This window comes from Candoia aspera, chromosome 13, assembly GCF_035149785.1.
Source record: "Candoia aspera isolate rCanAsp1 chromosome 13, rCanAsp1.hap2, whole genome shotgun sequence".
Lineage (NCBI taxonomy): Eukaryota > Metazoa > Chordata > Lepidosauria > Squamata > Boidae > Candoia > Candoia aspera.
This window is the reverse complement of record NC_086165.1, coordinates 19607146-19630925: the sequence shown is the minus strand read 5'-3', so window position 1 is coordinate 19630925 and position 23780 is coordinate 19607146. Positions and strand designations below refer to the sequence as shown.

At 43.5% G+C, this 23780-nt stretch overlaps 1 protein-coding gene across 2 annotated transcripts in view; it reads left to right on the top strand.

The window, feature by feature from the left end:
• Positions 1-23780, top strand: part of IGF1R (insulin like growth factor 1 receptor) — a 195791-nt gene that overhangs the window by 10508 nt on the left and 161503 nt on the right. For both annotated transcript variants that reach the window (XM_063314540.1, XM_063314539.1), the window contains exon 2: positions 15268-15810. In XM_063314540.1, the coding sequence (XP_063170610.1) occupies positions 15268-15810 (543 nt within the window). The remainder of the gene's footprint in view (positions 1-15267; positions 15811-23780) is intronic.

Genomic DNA, 23780 nt, shown 5'->3' with positions numbered 1-23780 from the left:
AAGCTAGTTAACGTATGTTAGAGTAGCACACTTTCTGCTGTCTTGTTGCTTGGGAATTCCACAAATCCTTGCAAATGTTTGTGGCTGGTAGGAGTTGAAACCCTGAACAGTTGGAGGACACCAAGTTACTCCCTTAAATTGTAGATTTGTCGCACCATCGTTTGCTGTCCACAGGGCCGCAATGGGGGGAGGCAAGCGGGGCATTGGGCGTGGCATCCATGTTTGCCCCAGGTGACACAGACCCCAGTTGCGGCCCTGGGTGTCCATTCACATCCAGTAAAAGGAAGCTTCTTGGAAACTCGGGTCTCAGGCGGGACGATCCTCTGAAGAAGCATCCCTGTTAACTGAAGCTTATTTCCAGTTACAGATCTTGAGTGGTGAAATCGTGACTTTTCTTCTGCTTAGGGAGTTTGTCCTGGGCACTTAAAATCACATCTCTTTCCCTTTGTTTTCCTTCCCTTTTCCTGTTTTGGAGTGACTTTCGTTGACTTTGTTTGTACATGAGGCCAACAAATAGCTTTTTTTTTTTAAGTTATGGGGAGAATGTTATCATGTGCAGCCCTGTGATTGATGACACTGCACGATAGCTTTGTTTACTTAGAAGTGTGAACTGAGAATGCAGCCCGAAAGGGCTGGGCCTCCGCTGCGTTTGGAAGCTTGCTGCTGGTGAGGACAGTGTTTTTTCGGAGTGGAGGTCCAGGGGAGCCGAGGGCTGGCCAGAGAAGATACTGTGGTTCTGTGTCTGTGCGAGAGGCCAAGACGCATGCTGCTTGATGCACTTGCTGCTCTGCATCTGCAAACAGCCCTGACCTTCCTGACTTCCTCCTATCTTCACTATTTGAACAGTCTCGCTATTAAAACAAAATATAGAGCAGTGACACTCTTGTTTTCTAAGCTTTCCAGATTTAAAACAAGGCTGAGCTGTGTAGCAATAGCAGTTGTGGTAGCCCTGGTAACTTCCGCTGTCTACATCGGTGCTTAAAGGTTTGTGACCTCTTTTGAATTTTCGACATTCCTGTATGAACACAAGCTAAAACGTGATCTCTTCTCCCCACCAGTCCTACAACTGTTTAAAGAGAACCCACTTGGACAAAGGAATCTAAAACAGTAGACTTGTTCATTGATTTATTGAGGAAAAGGATCCAGAGCTACATAGTTGTCTCTGGCAGAAGTAAGTGAACCTCTAGATCAACCTTTCTCAACCTTTTGACCCCGGAGGAACCCTTGAAATATTGTTGAGGCCTCAGGAACCCCTGCACATTCAGGCTCAAATAGAGGCCAGAAAATACCAAATTATTATATTCGTTTCATGGGTGGGCCTGCATATATGCATGAACAGTGTTCTGAAACTAAAAGAGAATGAAACTTTCCTCTTTAATGTGAAGTTGCCTGGATTTGATACAATTTTTTAAATAAATCGTGATCTCCTGGGGAAGCCCTAGTGACCTCTTGCGGAACCCGAGGGTGCCACGGAACCCTGGTGGAGAAGCCCTGCTCTAGGTTATCCATTCATCTGAAGGAGAAATTAGAGCCAGATCTTTCAGTCAATGGGATGATAATCAGGTGTGAGTGTGGGAGGTCCTGCCTTACTTAAAGAACAGAATTCTGGGTATTTGCTATCAAAGTCTGATCATCACAACCCAGGTACAGTATGTGGGAGTGTGTCATGGCTCAAACAAAGGAGATTTTTGAAGATCAAAATAGCTGTTGATGCTCACCAGGCGGAAAAAGGCTACAAAACTACTTCCAGAGAGTTTGGACTCCGCCAGTCTACGGACGGGCAAGTCGTGTACAAATGGAGGCAGTTCAACACTCCTGTTACCCTCCCAGGAGTGTTCGACCAACCAGGATCGCACCAAGAACAAGATGTGTAATGTTTTGGGAGGTCTCAAAGATGCTCAGGGTAACAAAGAACTAACTCGCCTCACAGGGTTGTTGTGGGGAAAATAGGAGGAAGGAGTATTAGGTACATTCGCCGCCTTGAGTTATTTATAAAAAAAATAAAGGGATAAAACATTTAAAAAAATCTTTTGCATTGGTAATGTCAGAGTTCATGAGACCACCATCAGGAGAACAGTGAACGATAATGGCGTGCATGGCAGGGTTGCAAGGAGCAAGTCGCTACCACTTCAAAAAGAGTGTTGCTGGCCATGTACAGTTTGCAAAAGACCACGAGGACAAGCCCGAAGGCTATTGGAGGAATGTTCTGTGGATGGATGAGACCAGAATAGAACTTTTGGGCTTGAATGAAAAGCGTTATGCCCGGCAACAGGCAAACACTGCATTCCAGCGTAAGAACCTTATCCCATCTGTGAAACGTGGTGGCACCATCATGGTTTGGGCCTGCTTTGCTGCCTCTGGACCAAGGTGGCTTGCCATAATTGATGGAACTATGGGTTTTGAATTGCACCAGCAAATTCTACAGGAAAACGTCATCAGGTTTATCTCTGAACTGAAGCTCAAGAGAAAGTGGGTCATGCAGCAGGATAAGGGACCCAAAACATACTTGTCATATGGCCAAAGAACGGTTAAAGTAGAAGAAAGTTAATGTTTTGGAATGGCCAAGTCAAAGTCCTGCCCTTGATCCTATAGAAATGTTCTGGAAGGACCTGGAGCGGGCAGTTCATGCAAGGATGCCCACCAACACCCCTGAGCTGATGCTATGCTGTAAGGAGAAATGGGCAAAAATTCCTCCAAGCCAATGTGTAGGACTGAGCAGCAGTTTTTGGGAATGTTTAGTTGCAGTTATCGCTGCCCAAGGGAGCCACACCAGTTCCCAAAAGCAAAGTTTTGCATGCTTTTGCCACACCCAAATATGTAGCTTTGGATCATTTTCCTCAATAAATCAATGAACAAACAATGTTTTTGACTCACTCGTCCAGTTGACTTCTCTTTGTCTAGTTTTAGGGCTTGTGCGGAGAACACATCGCATTTTAGGTCATATTTAAGTATGGAAAATTCAAAAGGGCTCGCAAGCATTTAAGCACCGCTGTAGGAGGCATGCGTTCTACAATTGGAAAAGTGACCTGGATTCAGTACACTGAACAGGGTGGGCAGCTGGAATCCACATTCAGTGTTGTCCTGGAGGCCGGGTGTGCAAACACATGGGCATGCATGCATTTATATGTGCGCACACATGCAGATGCTCAACGGGGCATAGCCTCTCCCTCAGCTTTCTAAGGGGAGGACATGGAAACCTCATTGCCCACCCCCTACTTATTAATGATTTTCTGTGCTTTAAGGCCCCAGAGACCCGAAGTCCTCTTAAGGGGGATCTTAGTGCATTGAATCCTGGATAAGGTGCCATGGCACCTTATAGGAAGGCAGTCCTTTTTTGTTTTTTTTGCTTTTGAAAGTCTCTGAGACTTCGTTTGGCAGAATGGCTAACTTAAGGTTCCTCTGCAGAGTATTGGCGTTGTGGTTGTGTCCCTTAAATATGTTAAGATGGGAAGTGGCAGAACAAATGGTTCCTCTAGTTTGGTCTTACAATTCTGCTGGAGAAATAGTGTTTTCTACGATTGGCCAAAGCAATTAGACTTTATTTGCTCCATTGCAAAAGTTGGTGTGCCATTTGCCATTGCTTTCTTCTGAGGTTTTTCTTGACTTTCCTGGTCTCATCTGCAGCCCTGGGATCTCGTGATGAAGATCTTGTTGGCAGAGTGCTAGAAAGCATTTTGGCCTAGGAGAGATCAGAAAAGTCACACACCAGGCATTTCTGTAAAAATAATTTATTTACAGAAAACAAATATATTTAAAGGCTGTTTGCTGAGAGGAGAGAGTTCTCTCAGCTGCATATTCTCTGCAAGCCTACACAGAAGGGAAACTGAAACTAAAACAAGTTCAGGCAAGTTCCTCCCTTAGGCAATACAACCATTAACAGGTGAAAAGGGGACAATTAAATTCAACATCTTCACCCGGCCAAAATGATTAGTTACCATAGTAACCTTAATCTGTAGTAGAAAACCATATTAACAGATCTAAATTGAAATAGTTCATGAAATCGCATCTTAGGAAGAAGGAGATTTGGTTGATGCTAAAGGAAGGATTTGCAGGTCTAGCCTGAATCATGGAGACCTGATTGGGAAAGAATGGGGATGTAGCTCTGTCCAAAATCTGCCCAGTATTTTGGATGTGCCAGGAGACTTCTTGCCACAGCTGGGGAAGGAGGCATGGCGATGATTGTGAGACTTTGCTAATGACCAGAAGCCCTGCCTACCAGGTGGAAATACCTATATGCTACATTAGGCCTCAGGGATGGGCTGGGGCTGTTGCTACTCTATTGACCATCCTGTGGCCTGGCTCTGGCCCTAACCTTCTGTATCTTGTTGTGGGACTCTTGGTGAATCTCCTGGACTTTGGGTGCTGGGAAACTTGAATCTCCATGGTAACCCTGGTTTTGTTCCAAGCGATCACAGGCCTGGCAGAGGCAGCCACCTGGTGGATCTGGCATTTAGGTTGGAGTAGGTGTAACATGATCAGAAGGTAAAGAACATTGTTCTTAATCCTTTGCTGTGGTCAGATTACTTGCTGATTCACACGCACTGGACCTTTTGATCAAGATGGTCTGCCCTCGGTGCCTGAGGAACCCTCTGAATTTTCTGAAAGTACTTAGGGAATTCCTCAGTGACCCTGCAGGTGGTTCCACCACACATCCTTCAGATCCTTGAAATGCAGAGGCCGTGGGGGCATTGCACTAGAGTGTCTCCTCACAAATCCCTATGGGCTCCAGTAATAATAATAATAATAATAATTGCATGCCACCCAACTCTCAAAGACTGGGCAAATGAGGGGTCTCCCTCTCCTTTGCCGAAGGCCTGGGTGGAGCCAGAATTACTGAGAAGAATGAGGAGTTGTAAGAAATAATGCAAGTGAAAAGACTGCTAGTATGACACCAGAGGAAAATGAAGACAGTTTGATATCCACGTTCAGGAAAGTATCATGGCAATAATTGCATCAAAGTATGCACTTTTTTTTTTTATTGTGCCTGCAGATTTCAGTTGAGACGCTGAGTTCGAAGTCACCTTCAGCAAGGGTGAAGATTGTTTTGCAGACCTTTGGGACACGTCTGTGAAGGTTTTTGTAGATAAAACTGCTCACAGGGACTGATCAAGAAGACTCGTGTTTTGTGAGGCTGTCTGGGATTTTTTGAGCTTGTCGAGGCCACGGGGGTGTTTAGCGCGCTCTGTGGAAGTTGGTTGGTGCCTGTCTGAGAGACGTTGCAGTGCAGTCTGCTCAAAAGGAGCGGCAGTGATAGTCTTCCACTTCAGAGAGGCTGTTTCTCAATCCAGCCATGGGCCGCATCTGACCCTCTCTTCTTGGGAAAGGTTTTGGAGAAGACAGCAGGGCTTATGATGGACCCTTTGAATTACAGATGGGGCTACAGGGAATGGGTTTTCTGGATCTCTGTCCTTTGGGGTGTGGAATAGAAATGGCATTGGTCGTCCTGGTGAATGACTTTTGTGGGACCTAGATGGAAGGAGTGTGCCCTTCCTGGTCGTACTAAAACTCTTGATGGCATTTGAGCGCATCAACTGTGATAGCCTTCTGACAAAGATGGGGATTGGAGGCCACTGTTCTCCCGTGGTCTCACTTATTCCAAATTGGGCAGTTCCAGCGACTGCCTGGGGCAGAAATGGTTGAGTCTTTGGCTGTTCCAATATGGGATGCTATAGGGCGTAGCCTTCGCTGTGTCATTCGGCATCTATACAGAATCACTGAAGGAGGTCATCCATTGACCTGGGCTGCTAGTTATCACCTATGAAGCCCTCCATGGGTAGGGTCCTCGGTGTTTTTAGGACCATCCCTGTGTCGTTTGACGGAAGGATTCCCACCTCATAAGAAGTGAATCCAACTTTGCCCTCTGGAACATCTTGCTGCCTGGGGTATTCATTTAACTCATGCCCTTTTATTTTTTACAGCCCATGGCAGTGTTCATATTATTTCCTCCTCCTGTTTTGCCCACAGCAGCAACCCTGTGAAATGGGTTAGACCAGTGTTTCTCAACCTTGGTGACTTTAAGACAGGTGGACTTCAACTCCCAGAATTCCCCAGGCAGTATGTCTGGCTGGGGAATTCTGGGAGTTGAAGTCCACTTGTCTTAAAGTCACCAAGGTTGAGAAACACTGGGTTAGACTGAGAGAGAAGTACTGGCCAAAGTCACCCCTAAGAGAGGACTAGAATTCACATTTTCCTGGTTTCTAGTCCAGCACCTTCACCATGAAAACACACTGGCCTTCATTGTTGGTTCTTGGGACTTGGTTGTGCTGCAGGGTATTTGAGCACTAAAGGTGATAAGGCTGCCTTGTGCTCGTGAGTTTTGCTTGCGTGTTTATGTTGCTTTCTGAATTGTAAGTTGTTTTGCCCTGGGGTTGAAAACTGCCTTGAGTTTACAGGTATATACAAAACTTTGCATTCATACATAAATGATTGTTTGGAAGACATGGTTCATGTTTTGTTGCATTTTTTGGGTGAGAGCTTTAACAGGAATTCTGACAATCAGGGTTAACTCCCATGTATTCCATTGCTTGGTTTGGAGCAGAGAGATGAACACAAATGGATGCAGGGACTTAGTTTACGCCTAACTGATGGTCTGAAACAAAACACTGTAAACCCAGGTGAATTGTTGAATTGATTCTTGAGTAACGTACCAGTTTGGACAATCTTCTCGTTGCACCTCCAGTTGTGTTCCCAACATTCAGGGGTTCAACTCTGAGCGTCAATGCTTGTGATGCTGTGCATTCAGGTCTTCAGACTGTGTTGAGGACGTGTTGCAAGATAGGACCTGTGGGAGGAGAATTTGGCATGAGTTGCCCTTGGAACTTCAAAGTGATTGTGTTTATCTGACCCAAACACAGCCTGCCTTTGTGGGGGCAGGTGGAGAGTAGTAGCATATTTGCTTTAGAAGTTCCATTGTACTTGTGTCTTGAGTTGATGAAGGTGTAACTGAAAGGCAACCCCTTCTGTTTCCTCCTGTAATGACTAAAATATTTCTGTTTCTAAGAAACTAGCAGGGGGGCGGCTCAGGTTTGGGGGGTGTTTTTTGCAGCTTCCAGAAGTAAACCCCTAGATTCTGTGAAAATGAATGGGAAGGAAGCCAGGTACAGATACAGGTGTGGACCTCTTGTTCTCTGGAGTTGTTTAAAATGTTGTTAAGAATGAATTTCACCAGCCAGATTAGAAAAGGTAAGTTGCAGTGGTGGGGGGTAGACGGTCAGGTAAATAAATGGAGCATCTTTGGTGTTAAAGTGTTCTGCATCCTGGTTTGAATGGATCTCTTAGAAATGCTTGAAACTCCAAGGCTGTTAGTGATGGACCTCTGCATACTTGATGTTCTAATGCTCCAGTTGTCAAATTTCAGAAGTTTCCATTGGAAGAATAGACAAGAGAGAAATGTGGCCAGAATGCAGAAATGATTGATTATTGTTTCTACTCAATATGGTTCAGAAAGCCCAAATTCCTTCCTCCAAGGGCAATTTAGAAATATATAGGCAATTAAGCACATGCTTAAAAAATATTCGTAAAGCATTAATAACTGTTTAAAAAACTCAACCGGAAAAAGCAGCAAGAGACCACATCTCAAATAGGTTTTTGTTGATTTATTAGCTTGCTAAGAAAAGTGAACAATTAAAAAGAATTTCCATCCAGTCGTTTAATAGGCACATGCTGGTATCTGCTCTTCCATTTTATTTATTACCGTTTTATCTCACTTTTCAGAATAATAGTCCTCCCCCCAAAATCTTATGGTTTACACAAGTGTAAATAAAAATGCAATAAATATTCTAAAATAAATTTCTGCGGTCCTTTCTAGAGCAGTTGGTGGCCGGAGTTTTGGGGGGAAGGAAAGTCCAGCTGAGCAGGCAGCAAATTAAATGACAGCAGAGAAATGATACATTCCAAAGTGCTTAATTTATATTAATCTGTGTAGGAATTGATGTTCTAGTTTTTATTTTAAACCAATACCCAGCTTCATTAATGTTAAAGTAGGCTAAGGCACCTGTTTTAGACAGTGCAAAATCATTCTCCAAATGTATAACAAATCTTCTTATCCCGTGGAAAGAATATACTCTGTGTGTGTTTTTTTAATTTGTTCAGTCATGTTGGATTCTCAGAGACTGCCGGAACAAATTCCTGCAGTTTTTTTGGCAAGGTTTTTCGGAAGTGGTTTGCCCTTGCCTCCTTCTTAGGGTTGAGAGAGAGTGACTGGCCCAAGGTCACCCAGCTGGCTTTGTGCCCAAGGCGGAACTAGAACTCACAGTCTCCCGGTTTCTAGCCTGATGCCTTAACCTGTATCCCAAACTGGCTTTCTATACCAGACTTTCTCAACCTTTTGACCCTGGAGGAACCCTTGAAATATTTTTCAGGTCTCAGGGAACCCCTGAAACCACATTCAGGCTCAAATATAGGCCAGAAGTTACAAAATTATTATATTCGTTTCATGGGTAGGCCTGTATATCTGCACTAACAGTGTTCTTAAACTAAAAATAAAGAATGAAACTTACCTCTTTCATGAGAAGTTGCCCAAATTTGAAGTAAGTTTTAAAACAAATCATGATCTCCCAGGGAACCCCTAGAGACCTCTCGCGGAGCCCGAGGGTCCCACGGAACCCTGGTTGAGAAACCCTGCTCTGTGCTATACCTGTATCTATATATTTTAATTTTGTGAATTTCTGTATCCAGTTCATAGTGTCTTGGATCTTTTAGACAGCTTTGTTTGTGAAATTTTCGGAGTGGGAGGGTTACATCTATACCTAAAATAATCCTTTCTCCTCGTTCTTGGTAAAGTGCCCTGTGTTTGCTGAGGCCTCCTCTGATCGCCACGGGTCCCCTCTTCGAAAGCGGTGGAAAAAAGGCTGGGGCAAAGCAACCTGGCTGATTCAAAGTTCCTCTTTCAGTGACTGTTGTAAAATGGACCGGTCTCCTTTGTAAGGCTGTGGAAGTGCCCTGTGTCTGAGGATCCATTCTCTGCAGCACCAGGATGAACTCAGGGCTGCCCAGGCCATGTTGCCTGGGTTTTGGGGTGGAGGTGGGGAGGCCAGATGCTCTGAATAGCTGAAATTCCTGACCCTGCCAGGTAAGAGCTCCTGTATTCGTGCAGGCTCCCCTTTTGCAAGGCATAAACACTTCTTTTCTACTTCCTGATGTGCTCCTTGCAAGATTTATGGGTAGGTGGGGGTTTGGGGCAGATTGTTTGTTGCTATTTCCTTTCTGTGTGTAAAGGCAGGCTTTGAAGGAGGAAAGGGTGCTTGTTGTGATGTTTGAGGTTACAAAGGGAACCAGTCTTGGACTTTGAGCTACTCCCTTGGGGGCAGTTGGCAGTGGATGAAGGAGGGCCCCCCTCTTTGTCCTGTCCGGCATTATGTATCTTGGGTTTACACAGCGAGCGAAATCAAAGTGTTGCTTATGGTTAGGTTTGGGCTTATGGAAACCAGACTGTGATTTGTATGATTGTATGTGTGTGTGTGTGTGTGTGTATTTGTATGTATAGATATTATTAGAATTTTTCAGTAGGGTACAAGTATACAAAACAAAACAAAGCTATAGTACAAAAGAGGAAAAGGAAGGCAATGAAAACAAACAATTATGCCTTCCGCCCTTCTTTCTGTTGAGTAATTATCTTAATCCTTTCCTCAACTTCGTCTCTTTTTAATCCCCGAATCTGAGGTGAATTGCAAGAAGTCATTTCTTGACTTGGGGGTCTTTTTCTACCTCAACCCTTCCCTGATCTCTCCCTCCCTCTATCTCTGTTCAGTTGTGTCCGATCCTCTACCTGGACTAGTCCCTGCAGTTTTCTTGGCAAGATTTCCGAAGCGGTTTGCCATTGCCTCCTTCCTAGGGCTGAGAGAGAGTGACTGGCCCAGTCACCCAGCTGGCTTTGTGCCCAAGGTGGGAGTAGAACTCACGGTCTCCCGGTTTCTAGCCCATTGCCTTAACCACTAGACCAAACTGGCTCTCAATATATTTAAGATCTTTTAGTGTTGTACTAAACCATGGGATATTTTAAGAATCGTGGCCTTACTGTGATATGATGGTAACCCCCAAACCATTGTTTAGAGATGCCGAAAAGCAAACAGCTACATTGTGGTTTAGCAGGATGCTTAAACCTAGGTATTGTTTCATATTTGCACTGTGGTGCAGGGTTTTTTTTTAATGAACATAATTTTGTGGCTCTCTGTATTTTGAAATGGCTGTGGTATGGTCTTAATCCCTGGATTGGTTACTTTTTTTTAATAGAGACTTTGTGTTGCTCTTTTATTGATAGTTTATTGTGTTCATTTTGTTTTAATTAGTGTGCCACACAGGCCATGTTGCTCCTGAGTGTCTAATACAGTGTTTTTAATCCTTGGGAACCTTGAGATGCGAGGACTTCAACTCCCAGAATGCATGGCTGGCAGGGGAATTCTGGGAGTTGAAGTCCACACATCTTAAAGCTCCAAGGTTGAGAAACACTGATCTAATACAAGGGAGGACTAAATGAAAAGCTAAATAAATGTGTATTATGGCCTCTTCAGGAGGACTTGTATTATGGTTATTGAAGTGCTAAAAACCAAACTTGGAATAACCTTTTTCCTGTTCTCCTGTGATCAGCAAAATAAAAAGTAAAACTATTAAAGAAGAATAAGAGTGTAGGGTTATATTCACACATACAAATAAGGATTCCCAGCAGAGTGTGAATGAGTTGTGTGTGAGTGTACGACGGCTGCTGGATTCTCCTGCTTTATTACCACTTGGATGACCAGATAAAGAAACGAGGAACTGGTGTTTGGGGTGCATCTGAACCTGCAGTTCTACTTTGCTGTTCCTGACAAACAGGATGCTGAACAGCAATGCATCCAAGCTTATTGTTCATTGAGGAAACTGGCTAGCTTGAGTGTAATGCAAAGACCTCAGCTTGTGATTGGTTTATTTGTTTAGGAAGGGCAAAGACATGTCACGTACCTTAACGCTGTAAGCCAAGTATCTTGGCTTGCCGTTTCATGCAAACAATCGGGGGGGGGTTGTCTAGTAAGCCAGAATTATAAGTGATCAAGCAGTGCATGTGAGAGCAGGCAGCTAGGAACTTCTGCAGAAAGTTTTATGCAAGATGGAATGTAATTTTCCCCTACTAGTTATAGCTAGTAGGGCTGTGCCTGTGAATTGGCATTCCAATGCATTGGAATGTTTGCAAAGCGTCTCTTTTTCAATGGTTTAAGCAGCTGTGTCATTCACAAAGCTTGTACAGCTGCCCCAGAAGCTGCCCCTGGTTGTCCCCACACGCATGTGCCAGCACAGCTGCTTTGCTTTCCCCCCCCCAGCAAAGTGAAGTGGCTGCGCCCACACACACGGATGGAGATAGCCAGAAGCAGCAATGATGCAGTTGCTTTAATGATGCCAAAAGAAGTGCTTTGGGAAGCCTGCTGCTTTTGAAACATCTTTTTCAATGGTTTTACACAGCCCCATCAGCTTGTAGCACATCCCAAGTTTGTCCTGTCAAAGGATGCCCTTCATCATTTCGCTTTCCCTTACAGTTATATGCAGAGAGAGAGAACCTTCCAGGACTGTTAGATGCCTGCTTGGTGAAAGTTGGGATAATAGAAATTCAGGTTTGAATGATTCATGACCCGGAAAGTCTGAGTAAAGGTGGTTTTGCTCTGTAGCAGTAAGAACTAAATGGCTCGGTGAGCAGTTGTAGCATACACACTGCTGAATAGAAACGTGTTCTGGAAGCTGGCTAGTCTAAGCTTCTGCATAGCTGAATTATTCCTACATCCCCTACAACTTTTAATTGTCACTTCAGGGCTAAGGAGAAGCCAGGCTCAGATTTAGGACTTGGGCCAATCAGTGGTATTTCTAGGGAGGACTTCGAAAACCCGGAATACCATTGCATTACAATCGGGGCTCACCCTTCGTGCTAAACTGTTGGCATAACCATGGTTTGTTGAATAAATCACAGTAGCCAGGTTCAAAACCTGCTAGGGATCCAAAAGCAAACAAGACTCATTAGGGTTAGGGTAATGTATGAATCCAGCCACTTACAGTCCAAATTATCTAAATGGAGTGATGGCCACGGAGGGCTTTTTTTGGCTGGCATAAGGGCAACAGGGTGCCAATTCAATATGTACTTTGGCATGAGCCATATCTTCTGAGTTTACTAAAAAGGCTGGGTTCAACCATTACATGAAATGACAATGTGGTCACCCTGGTTTTGCCATAGCGTGCTGTGTGAACTAGCCATTGTGGTTTATGAGCCGAATATAATGGCTTAGTGTGACGATCCAGTGACTGTTCTGCAAACTGTGATGAAATGCATACACAGCTATTGCATAGACTTGAGCTGCAAAGGTGCTTTGTATTTTAACCTTGGCAACCTTTGTAATTGTTTTGAATTTATTTTAATTTTGTTCGCCTCCCAGAGTCACTTGTTGAGATGGGTGGCCATATAAATTGGATGGATAAATAAATAAATAAATGGAGAGCTTTAGGAAGTCATAATTTTCACTGGGTACTGTAACACTGAAACAATTGAAAGTGTTATAAAGCAAAATTTGAGTTATTTTCGATGAGATACATTTGTCTTCCTTAATTTACCGTCCTTTTGTCCTAGTGTTCAGCTCTCATGCTTATGAAAATTGAAATTGAACACATCTAGAGGGCACCAGGTTGGAGAATAGCAATCATGCGTAGTTAAACTCTCTGAATTACTTAGTGGTGAGAAGAAAATTAAAGAGAGTTTGCATGAAATGCTGAATGAATAATATTATGTTTGATTTTATACTTTGGAAGACACATCGCGGTGTGTGTGTGTGTATGCTGTACACTTGTACCTCTGTGTCTGTGTGTAAACCACAGTCCAATGAAAACACGCAGCAGCCAAAAAGAAACTCTAATACTCTTTGAACAAGGATTAGATTGTCTTTTTATTACGTTAATTTCAAGGCAAAATAAACAAAAATAAAGAACTGACGTATTAGGCAGTCGTTAACTATAGTTGAATGGAAGAACTTTTAGAAGAAAAACAAGGTGGAACGTAAGGGCGAACTTGGCTGGATAAAGATACAATGGCTGAATGTTAGATATGATTTATTACATAAAATATTCAAATCTTATTAAACCGTCATGTGAACTTCTTTTAAAACCTCTAAATTCAATTTCTCTGTAAGCCAAAGCTTTCCTCCAGGGGAATAAAAGGCTTATTAAACTGTTGGAAAATCAAGAGCTGATTTTCCTAGTTGAATTCTTACTCATTCCCCCAGTGTTGCCTGGGTTCACACTTTGCATTAAGCTATGGTTTGCTGAATAAATCACCGTTGGCTGGGTTTACACAAAACTAAGGCACAATCTCTGGGTTAAAAAAAAGCGGCGGCTGGATTTACCCCATCACATTAAATGCAGATGGCACTCTGTCCCTTATGGGTTCCTGTGAATCTAGCAATGGTTGTATTGCCAGCGGACCAAGAAATAGAACTGAGCTGAGTCAGTGTAATTTGTAGCTGGCTTGAATTAGGTTTTTAGAATTAGGTGTTTTTTTTTTTTGGCTCCCTTGGGTCTGCTTTAGCCTAATGCCAGACCCTTATTTAGAATTTTGTGGACAACCCCTAGACTTTGCATTTCCCATCTCCAGTACATCTGTAAGCAGGATGTATTAAAAACTTGATTTTGCAGTTTACTCTGGCTACTTACTTCTATCTGGAGTCAGCAGTTCATAGATAATGCAATTAGTAGAAGCTGCGCAGGTACTTCTTCCTTTTTTCCCTATACGCGCTCACATTAGAGAGTTCGTTGTGATTTTTATTGGCCTGGGCCTCGTGCTAGAGGCCTCAAGACGGCTTCTCCTTAAGAGGGGGCTCATGTCGCTTTAGATGTTATATACATCTAGTACAACCAATGTTTTAGGGTGGGGTTGGCCCAAATTTTTTATTTCTGAGTTTTCTACTTACTGGAACCTTGGGACCTCCATCAATGGTTGTGGCAAAACAGCCCCCCAGCGGAAGAATGTAACTAAGAGCTGTGGACGTATACGGAATTCAGAAGTCGACGCCTACTCCCCCTTCCAGATTCCTGTTTCTGCAACATGATTGATTGATTTAGGCTTCAGTGCTACTCAGTTCCTGTGAGCTCTAAGGAGCTTCCAGAATGACACAGCAAAGCTTAAAATAAAATTTAAAAAAATCCGGTACATAAAGACCTCATAAACCTTGACAGTACCATTGTGGGAGTGGGCTAAACTTTCACACCCCCAGATTCTTCAAACAAACCATATTATGGGTTAATATGTAGCTTAGTTTTGGTTTGTGAAAGCCCTAAATATATACAGGTAGTCCTCACTTAACGACCACAATAGGGACCAGAATTTCAGTTGCTAAGCAAAGCAGTCATTAAACAAATCCAACCCAATTTTATGACCTTTTTTGTGGTGATTGTTAAGTGAATCGCCACGAGTGTTAAGTGAACCACATGGTTGTTAAGTGAGTCATGTGGTTCCCCATTGATTTTGCTTGCCAGAAGCCAGCCTGGAAGGTCAGAAATGGCGATCTTGTGACCACAGGACGCTGCGATGGTCATAAATGCAAACCGGTTGCCAAGCACCCAAATTGTGATCATGTGACCGTGGGGATGCTGCAACCGTCATAAATGTGAAGACTGGCTGTAAGTTGGTTTTCCAGCACCATCGTAAGAGCCGCTTTGGTCTAGTGGTTAAGGTGCTGGGCTAGAAACCGGGAGACTGTGATTTCTAGTCCCACCTTAGGCACGAAGGCCGGCTGGGTGACCTTGGGCCAGTCCCTCCCTCTCAGCCCAACCCACCTCACAGGGTGGTGGTTGTGGGGAAAATAGGAGGAGGGAGGAGTATTTGGTATGTCTGCCACCCTGAGTTATTTATAAAAATAATAAAGGTGGGGTATAAATTAAATAAATAGTAAGCTGGAAACATCACTAAACAAATCGTTGTTAAGCGAGGACTGCCTGTATCTTAAATTCTGAGTTGTTTAAAGAAAATATTGGCAGAGTAAATAGTGGCAAGTGTCTTGATAAAGCTATCTTTACCAGTGAATGATGGCTTATAGTTTAGCTTGACATGTGAACCATCTATTATCTTCCTATGTTAATAAGCTACCTAATATGCGAAGTATACAGTCTGATAAAGAAATTCTGGAGTACATTAGGTTGGGGAAGCCTTATGTTAGCCCAGGTTATGTTTTGCTGAAATTAGATTTGGAAGGGAAATAGATTTATGTTTGCATTTCTAAAATCATGAACTGAACCATCTTAAATCATGTCCTTTTGTCTCTCCAGTTTGTGGGCCAAACATTGACATACGCAACAGTATGGAGCAATTTAAGCAGCTGGAGGGCTGTACAGTGGTTGAAGGATATCTCCAAATTTTGTTGATCCAAGGAGAGGACTTCACCAACTTCCGCTACCCAAACCTAACAATGATCACGGACTATTTGCTGCTTTTCCGTGTGGCTGGCCTGGAGACCCTCAGTGACCTCTTTCCGAACCTCACCGTGATTCGGGGCAAAAGCCTGTTCTACAACTATGCGTTGGTCATCTTTGAGATGACCAACCTCAAGGAAATTGGGCTGCACAATCTGCGGAACATCACTAGGGGAGCCATCCGGATCGAGAAGAATTCTGACCTCTGTTACCTCTCCACGGTGGACTGGTCTCTGATCTTGGATGCTGTTTCCAACAACTACATTGTAGGAAATAAACCACCGAAAGAATGTGGGGATTTGTGTCCAGGAACAGCAGAGGAAAAGCCCCTGTGTGAGAAGACTTCCATTAACAACGAATATAGCTACCGCTGCTGGACTTCCAACCACTGCCAGAAAAGTAAGGATTGATTGATAGTTCAGTTTCAACTAATAATGCTGTGACCTGTGTAATAACACACTCCTGCAAAAGTACACATGTATATATTTTGTCTTCTCCAACTTAGTTTCCATTAGAAGTATTGGAACTGCAATTCCCATATTCCCAGTAGGAATTGTCAAGTTATTTGGTAATTCCATTCCCAGCATCTGGTGGGTACTGGTTTGGGCAAGGCTTTCTTGGATAAATTTATCCTGAGTATACTGTGCTGGTGTTGATTTAGGACGTGCCTGTAGAAAAACACTTTTTAAACCATTATGCATTGGGCTAAAATGGCCTTGAGTAAGTCAGTTTGTGTTGTCTTTTTGAAGCAGAAATTTCTAGGAAAGAACACACAAGACAGCTTTGTTCCTTTCTTAGGTTTACATCCTGTTTTTGTTCTGTGAGGGAACTCAAGGTGATCTGTAGAAGCCATCTCCTATCTTGACCTCTTTAACTTCAGCACATGGTTGTTCATATCAAGTCCCCTTGAAGTGTCCCGTTTTGACCTGCAAGTGAATAATAGCGCATTACAGCGATGCATTGAAAGAATGGCTTGCTGTGACTGATAAGAACGGATTTATGGTGGTGGGGGAGACATATACTGGGAAACGGTGGCTTTTATCCCTCCACCCTGGACACTTGCCCAAACTGGTACAGTCCAGAAAAAGTGTAATGTCTCTGAACTAAATGGATAAACGAGCTTTAGCCTTAAGTAGCTTAGCACAGGTAATGAGGTCCCGGGACAATGGAATGTGGATGTCATTGCCGCCTTGAGTTATTTATAAAAATAATAAAAGCAGGATAGAAAATAAATTAAAAAAGTAGATTTTGTTTTCCAGAACGTTTTCAAAGTTTTCCCTGTAACTGGCTTTGAATGGTGGTGTGTGTCTGTGTGTGAGAGAGAGGACTCAGCCACAGAGCAGATAGTGGTTAGGATACAACTGTGGTCTTACGTAGCTCTGAAATTACCTACCCCTCCCACCCATTTGATTTCTCTTGAAAAGTATAGCCTTATGGAACCCGAGACCAGGGCAAAGGAGGTAGGTCTTGAGAACTGGAGTTCATGGTCTTTCCATACACACGAATCCAATCCGGGTTATCTCCTCACTTGCAATCAAAGTAGTTGCGGACGGAAATGTTTCTTGAATAAATATTATGGGTGTTTATTAAAAATGTAATTGTTACAGCCAGCTACATACTGCAGCCTTGTTCTTACTGGTGAGTTTTTAATCAAACAAAAGCAAAACAAGTAATTGGGCTGGGCTTTCAGCAAGCCTTTTGGGGTGGGCATGAGGAAATATGTCAACCTAGCTTGTCTCTGGTTAATGAATATTCTGTTCATTCAGGGGGCATTGAAAACAGTGGTTTTGAGTTGACAGAGTGTATTTTAAGCATGGAAAGAATACCTCATTGACAGCCTTTTCATATGCTCTCTAAGGTAAATGGAATTTTTTTTTTTTTTTAATCTGTTCAATCGTGTCCAATTCTCAGAGACTGCCTGGACAAGTCCCTGCAGTTTTCTTGGCCAAGTTTTTTAGAAGTGGTTTGCCATTGCCTCCTTCCCAGGGCTGAGAGACAGTGACTGGCCCAAGGTCACCCAGCTGGCTTTGTGCCTAAGGCAGGACTAGAACTCTCAGTCTCCTGGTCTCTAGCCTGGTGCCTTCACTACTATACCACACTGGCTCTCAAACTTCTAAATGGAACTTGTTACCTTATTTTATTTACTATATTTTACCTTATTTTAATGGATGGAAATGGAAGTAGTTAGCCAAAGGATCTTGGTTGAAGTGGGCATACCAAACAGTTTCTGTTTTACACTTACCCGTTTTGCTGTAAAAATTATTGTCTAAACTCTGGCATTTTCTTGTCTGTTTTTTTTCAAGTCACCAAATAGTTTTTATTAATCCATTTTCAGACAGACGTAAAATAAGATGAACAATTCTTACACAAAAATAAAAATATAGAACAAATAAATACATTTAAAAAACCAACACCCCCCTTGTAATTACAACCTGTTGTTTAATGTGAAAAGTTTCTCTTGGGAGATGGTGCTTGTGAAAATGCCACAACACAGTGCATTTTGCTGATTGACTTCTTGAAGGTGATGAATATGAGAACTTAAGACTCTTACCTAGTTAACTGGATATAGATTATTTGATTCCATGGCTACCATAAATTAAAGTCGGAATAGGAAGCTTCATATTTTATTGCAAGTGAAATCTCCAGACTTCTGCCCCAACCTAAAGTCAGGAAGGTGCATGGAATCAGCAATTAGTTTGATTAAGATGCTACTCTTAATTTCCCAAACGTCAGCATCCATTGTGTGTTTGTCACAATTCTTTATGCATCCTGGAAACCTGTAAAACCTAAAAAAGATTCTTCTCATCATTACCAAACGTATCCTAAAGAGACACGGGTCCCTCCTTGTGGGGGAGATGGGCGGCGATAAAAATATGATAAATAAATAAAAATAAACATTGCTTGCAACTGTGGGTTAGATTTCAGGTCCTCTGCTCTGCATCAACGAAAAGGAAATGGTCCTGCAGGATCTGTAACCAGCCTCCTTCGTTCCTGAAGGTGCTGCAGGGCATCTCTTGAGAATCGAGAGCCATGTCATTAAAAGGCCTCATGGTAATGAGCCTGAACTGCAGGAAGGAAAGCTTGAGTTTTGCCAGCACTTGCTTGGGGGAGGAACTACTGCCCTTTTGGAAGTAAAAACAAGGGAATTACAAATGTTCAATTGTTTAAAAGGAAGCGTCCTGTTTACTCTGCTTGGGAGGAACAAGAAACGGAGGAGTGCGACAGAAGGGGCCAGGCGGGGAGGAGGCAACAGACAACAGAGTCTCTGTGTTTCAGGACAATCCTGAACTTAGGATCCTTATACTCAACAGCACCTAAGTCCAGTAAAACCAACGTAGTGTTTTTGTAACACCTCCAACGTGGTATAGTTGCAAGGAGGTGAATAACAACAACGATTGATTAAACTTGCTCTCAGTGACTCTGGGCAGCTCACACTAATTAAAGAAATTATAGTCAAATCAACGGAAAGGTAAAAGCTGGCAAGTGTGATGAGGCAAGGGGTTTCACTCTGCCTTGCCAAAGGCCTGGGTGAAGACCCAGGTCTTCATGGCTCATCTAAACAACAGTGGAGTGGGACCCACTCTGGTCTTGCTGTGGGGAACCTTGTTCCAGAGGGCAGGCGCTGCTGTGGAGAAGGCGTGTTTCTGGGCTCCCCATAGATGGCATTGTTTAATCAAAGGAACCCAGAGGGCACCGATCCTGCAGGATTGAATCAGCCGGGCAAACGTTATGGGAGATAGGCAGTCCTTTAAGTAACCAGGCCCTGTGCCATATGGTGCCTTAGCAGTGGTAGAGCAAATGTGCAGTGCAAAAACTGTGTATTCTCTGCTACAGCATCAGAGTTTATATAGGAGGGGGTGCTGGGTTGGGATTGCAAGAGCTGAATGGAGCCTCCATGATCAGATGCTGTCTACCCCGGAGTGCTAGACTCAGCAGAGCCCACGTTTGGGGTTAAGCTTTATATTCCTCCCTCTGAGTCAGTAATAAATGTTATGCCATTATCATTCATACTGCTGCTGAGACAGAACCAGCGATGGATCTCAGAGATCCCACGCTATGGTAGGAAGGAGGAATATTTGAATATTTAAGAGGCAGGGCTAAGTTTAATAAAATTGCCTGATTTACAGAGTAGGATTCTGCACTTGATTTGCCTGCCTTCCAAGGTGTGATGCCTAGCATAATTTTCCAAAACAGTTGATTTGCTGTCACCGTTTCCCATGCCAGGGATCCCCCCTATTTACCTGTGTGATAGTGCCCCCTCTTCTTTGGAGTCCTTGTTTAAATCAAAATGAACCACCCTCCCTATAACACGTTTAGCTTATGGGGCTGTTTCAAGGTCATATTTCGGAATTGTCGTCTTTCTCACCTGTTGATGCCAAAACTAAGAAGAGCATCCACCTGGCGTTTCTTGTTCTTCACTATTCCCTTTGCTTTCTCCTGTGGTCAAAACTTTAATGCACCCAGGGAACAAGGATATATCATATGGAAGGCACTGATTGATTGTTTTAAGGAAGGAAAAGTTACTTAGGATGCATGTTTTGCCTAGGCTTCCCAGAAATGCTGCTTGGCCACCAAGGAAACAGAATGCTGGACTATATTATTTTGGGTTGATGCAGGAGCAATTTTCTTAAGTCTGTATTGATCTGAAGCAGTGTTTCTCAACGTTGGCCACTTTAAGACGTGTGGACTTCAACTCCCAGAATTCCACTGGGGAATTCTGGGAGTTGAAGTCCACACGTCTTAAAGTGGCCAACGTTGAGAAACACTGATTTGGAGTATTTTTCAACTAAGAAGGCTCAGAATGATCTAAGTAGAGTCAATAGCAGAAGGTCTCTTGCTGCCTTCAATGTTATATTGAAGAGACATGAGGCAGAAGGGAAGTAGAAAGGGGAGGGAGGGAGGAAAAAGGAGGACAAGGTCCAATGCCGATTCTTCAAGTTTGGAAGTTCTAAAAGACTAAGTTCTGTAGTAGAGGCCCGCAAGATACAATTCAGAGAGAGAAGGCAGACGGAGCAGATTTTTCAGGAGGGATTATGAAATGTCCTGGTCTCCTCTCTCAATGCTTTGGTTCTGTCTTGCTCTGAAGCCCTTTAAAGGTTCATTTCTTCTTCTTTCTCCTGCTGGCTGGTTGTCTTGGGGAAGGACAGAAGGCTGGTGGTTCCACCTCCCCAGGAAACCTGTATTCAAATCCTTTTGTTCTCGTCAAGTCCTTCCACTAAGTGGGCGGGCAAATGCTGCACTGGGAACGCTTAGTTCTTTTTGAGGAAGCTGGTTGTTTAATTCTGTCCCTGAGCAGAAGCTGGTTATTGCAAACAAAGGAGGAGGGGGAAAAATCTGTTTCCTTCAGGATGCTTCTCTTCCAGAAACAATGAGGAGTGGGCAGGGTGAGCCGCTTCCAGCCACTGTGCGACGATTGATGGTGTTTTTGTAATAATAACTAAACTCAGTGGAAAAGTGCAGAGAAGAGTTTTTGTTCTTGGGTTGTTTTTTTTTAAATGGTGGGTGGGGAGGAAACTCCAGTTGCCTCCTGCTGTCTTTGGCCGCCGCCTCCTCCTCCTCCTCACTTAACCTTTGGGGTAGTTGTATTCGGGTAAGTTCCCACAGGCATTTGCAACGTTGATCCTGCAATATTTACTCTTCGCTTTTTTCTGGGGCTGCAGAGAAGATGCCAACTGCTTTCCACTTACATCTCCTTTTGGCAGGAGAACTGGGGAATGATGTTGCGATTCCGGATTTCCGGAAAAGCGAAGTGTTTGGAAGGTTGCCACAGCTGCTGGGACGAGTCCATCGTTGTTGGTTTCTCCCCCTTCCTCCCAGCCTTTCTCCCCTCCCCCCCGAAGAATTGGGATATGTTGTGGAGAAAAGCTGGCACAGCGATCATTCTCCCGGAGACCAAGTATGGAACCTCCTCACTCCACGTTGCAATATAAACGTTAATGGGATCTGCTTTGGATAAAACAGCCAACCCTTCTCTGGTAGTTTCACGATTATCTTCCGCCATGGGCCAATACCATTGTTTTAAAAAAAAAAAGCAGAACTACACAGGGTTTTTTTTTTTATGCTGTTGCAGCTTGTGAGTGTTTTCAAGGCCAGTGTGAGAATTGGTCTCTTGTATACAGGTAGTCCTCACTTAGTGACCATTCATTTAGTGGTGGTTCGGGCTACGACAGTGCTGAAAAAACTGACTTGTAACCTAGCAGTCCTCGCACTTACAACTATCACAGCATCCCCCTTATTATGATTTGGGCGCTTGGCAACGGGTTCGCATGTACAACCATCACAGCGTCCTGCGATCACGAGATCACCATTTTTAACCTTCCCAGCCAGCTTCCAGCAAGCAAAATCAGTGGGGAACCATGTGATTTGCTTAACGACCACGCGATTTGCTTAATGACCGCTGCAAAAAGGCCGCAAAATCGGGTTGGATTTGCTTAATGACTGCTTCGCTTAGCAACCAAAATTCTGGTCCCAATTGTGGTCGTTAAGCGAGGACTACCTATATGGTTAAGAAATGTCGGTGTTCCTTGGTCCAGGTTGGACTGCCTTGGGAATAAATGGGAGGTGAAGCGTGTGCCACTTTGAATTCTAAAGAAAAGGTGGTGTATAAATACAGCACATCAGGTAGCCCTTGCGGGCCTGTGCCCTAATGTGCCATCTGGTAACCCAGCCACAAAAGAAAGCATCTTTATCAGCCAGGGCTTTTCATTTGTGTCTATCTCTTTTTCGTCTGGCTGGTGTCTGATGCTTTTTATGTCTTCAGTATGAAAATGTGATTTATTCTGCTTGTTGAGAAGAAGTACCCCTCGTGTGTGCTGTTCGTGCTATATGCTGATTTTACGGAAAACTAGTAAAGAATTTAAATGGGTAATTTAATTGAAGTCTGAAATACGCTTTTTAATAATATGTTATATATATATATACAGTACATTCCTGAAACCTACCTGGTCATGACTTTAAGAACTGATGGTTCATTGTTTTTTCCCCCCTCTTTGCTCATCATTTCTTCTTCTGAGTCATGCTGTTTAGAATATAATCTTTTGGGCTAAAAAGCAGGGTAGAAGTGTTCTAAAAACACTCACTGGAATGCTTCTGATCATCAGACCCAGGGGCAGTCATAAATGTGGAATGAGGCGCTGAGATCTCACCAGAAGTATCCCTGTCCTGTTTTTCCTTTGGGCCATATTCAAACACTTTACCCATCAATTCTTTGTGGAACAAAACCTTTGATAAAGCACCTAACCCCAAAAAGTGACTTGTTGGGGCCACACAAGGAGTCCAGAGGAAGTCTGAATCTTGATTTACTTAGCCAAAATTTAAAACTGGTGAAACGTAACTCTCCCCTGCAGTGTGGATCTGTTTTGTGTGAAATTGCCCCTTTGCAGAACAGTTCCTTTCAGTTGATCTACTGTAGGAGGGAACTGCCTTTGGTGTTTGGATTTAAAGTCTGCACTAGGGCAGGAAACAAAACTGCTATAGAAACTGGGTGACCCCTTCGCTGCTGGCATGCGCTGAATTAAGCGGGGCTTGGCTTTCAAGTCCTTGTAGCTATTTACGTCAATTGGAAATCTTGTGCCGTCAGCTTTTGCGGAGTGAGTTACAAGGCACACCCGGCCCCGGTCTCTCGTCTTCTCCTTCAGTCACCAAACCATGTTCTTTGTCCTTTAGAAAATGTTGAATCTATGTGAAGTATGCAGGCATGAATGGAAAAGGGAAAAATGCTTTTGCTTCTGAATTGGTTCCTTCTGTTATATTTATAAGCAGCGGCTTGCGTATGTGCTCTGCCCTGGAGGAATGCTGGAGGAGCCCGCAACTGATCCTGAAGCTGGGCAAGCAAATGTCTGAATCCAAAGAACACGTAGGCTTTGCATGGGTAAAACGCAGACCATGCTAAATGAATAATGCTCTCAACATTAAGATGGGCTCCCTGGCCCCCAAAGGTTCTGGAGCTCGGACTTAGTGATGTGTGATTCCCATCCAGTTGTGACTTACTCAGTAGACCACAGTTAAGCTGTGTTTATTCAACAAACCATGATTAAGCATGCTATTTGGACACAACCCATGTGTATCAGTTTGGAAACGCATTTCCCCATATCCCTGTTAATCTTTTTCTTTCTTCCTCATGGGGAGGAATTTTGGATTGTTTCTTCTGGGTGAGGAAGAGTGGCCAGTCTTTGGGTTCTTGGCCAAACTCCTGATTGCAGTAGATATTCAGGGGAGGAGATATCAAGAGAGGAGGAAAAGTAGGGTTGTTCAGAAAAGTGGGCTTGGTTAAGGGTACAGCTGGATGGAGGGGGAAGCTAGACTGTCCCCTTCTGATTGTATTGCTGCTGAGCAAGTACAAGCAACATTTTGGTGACTAAGGATCACAC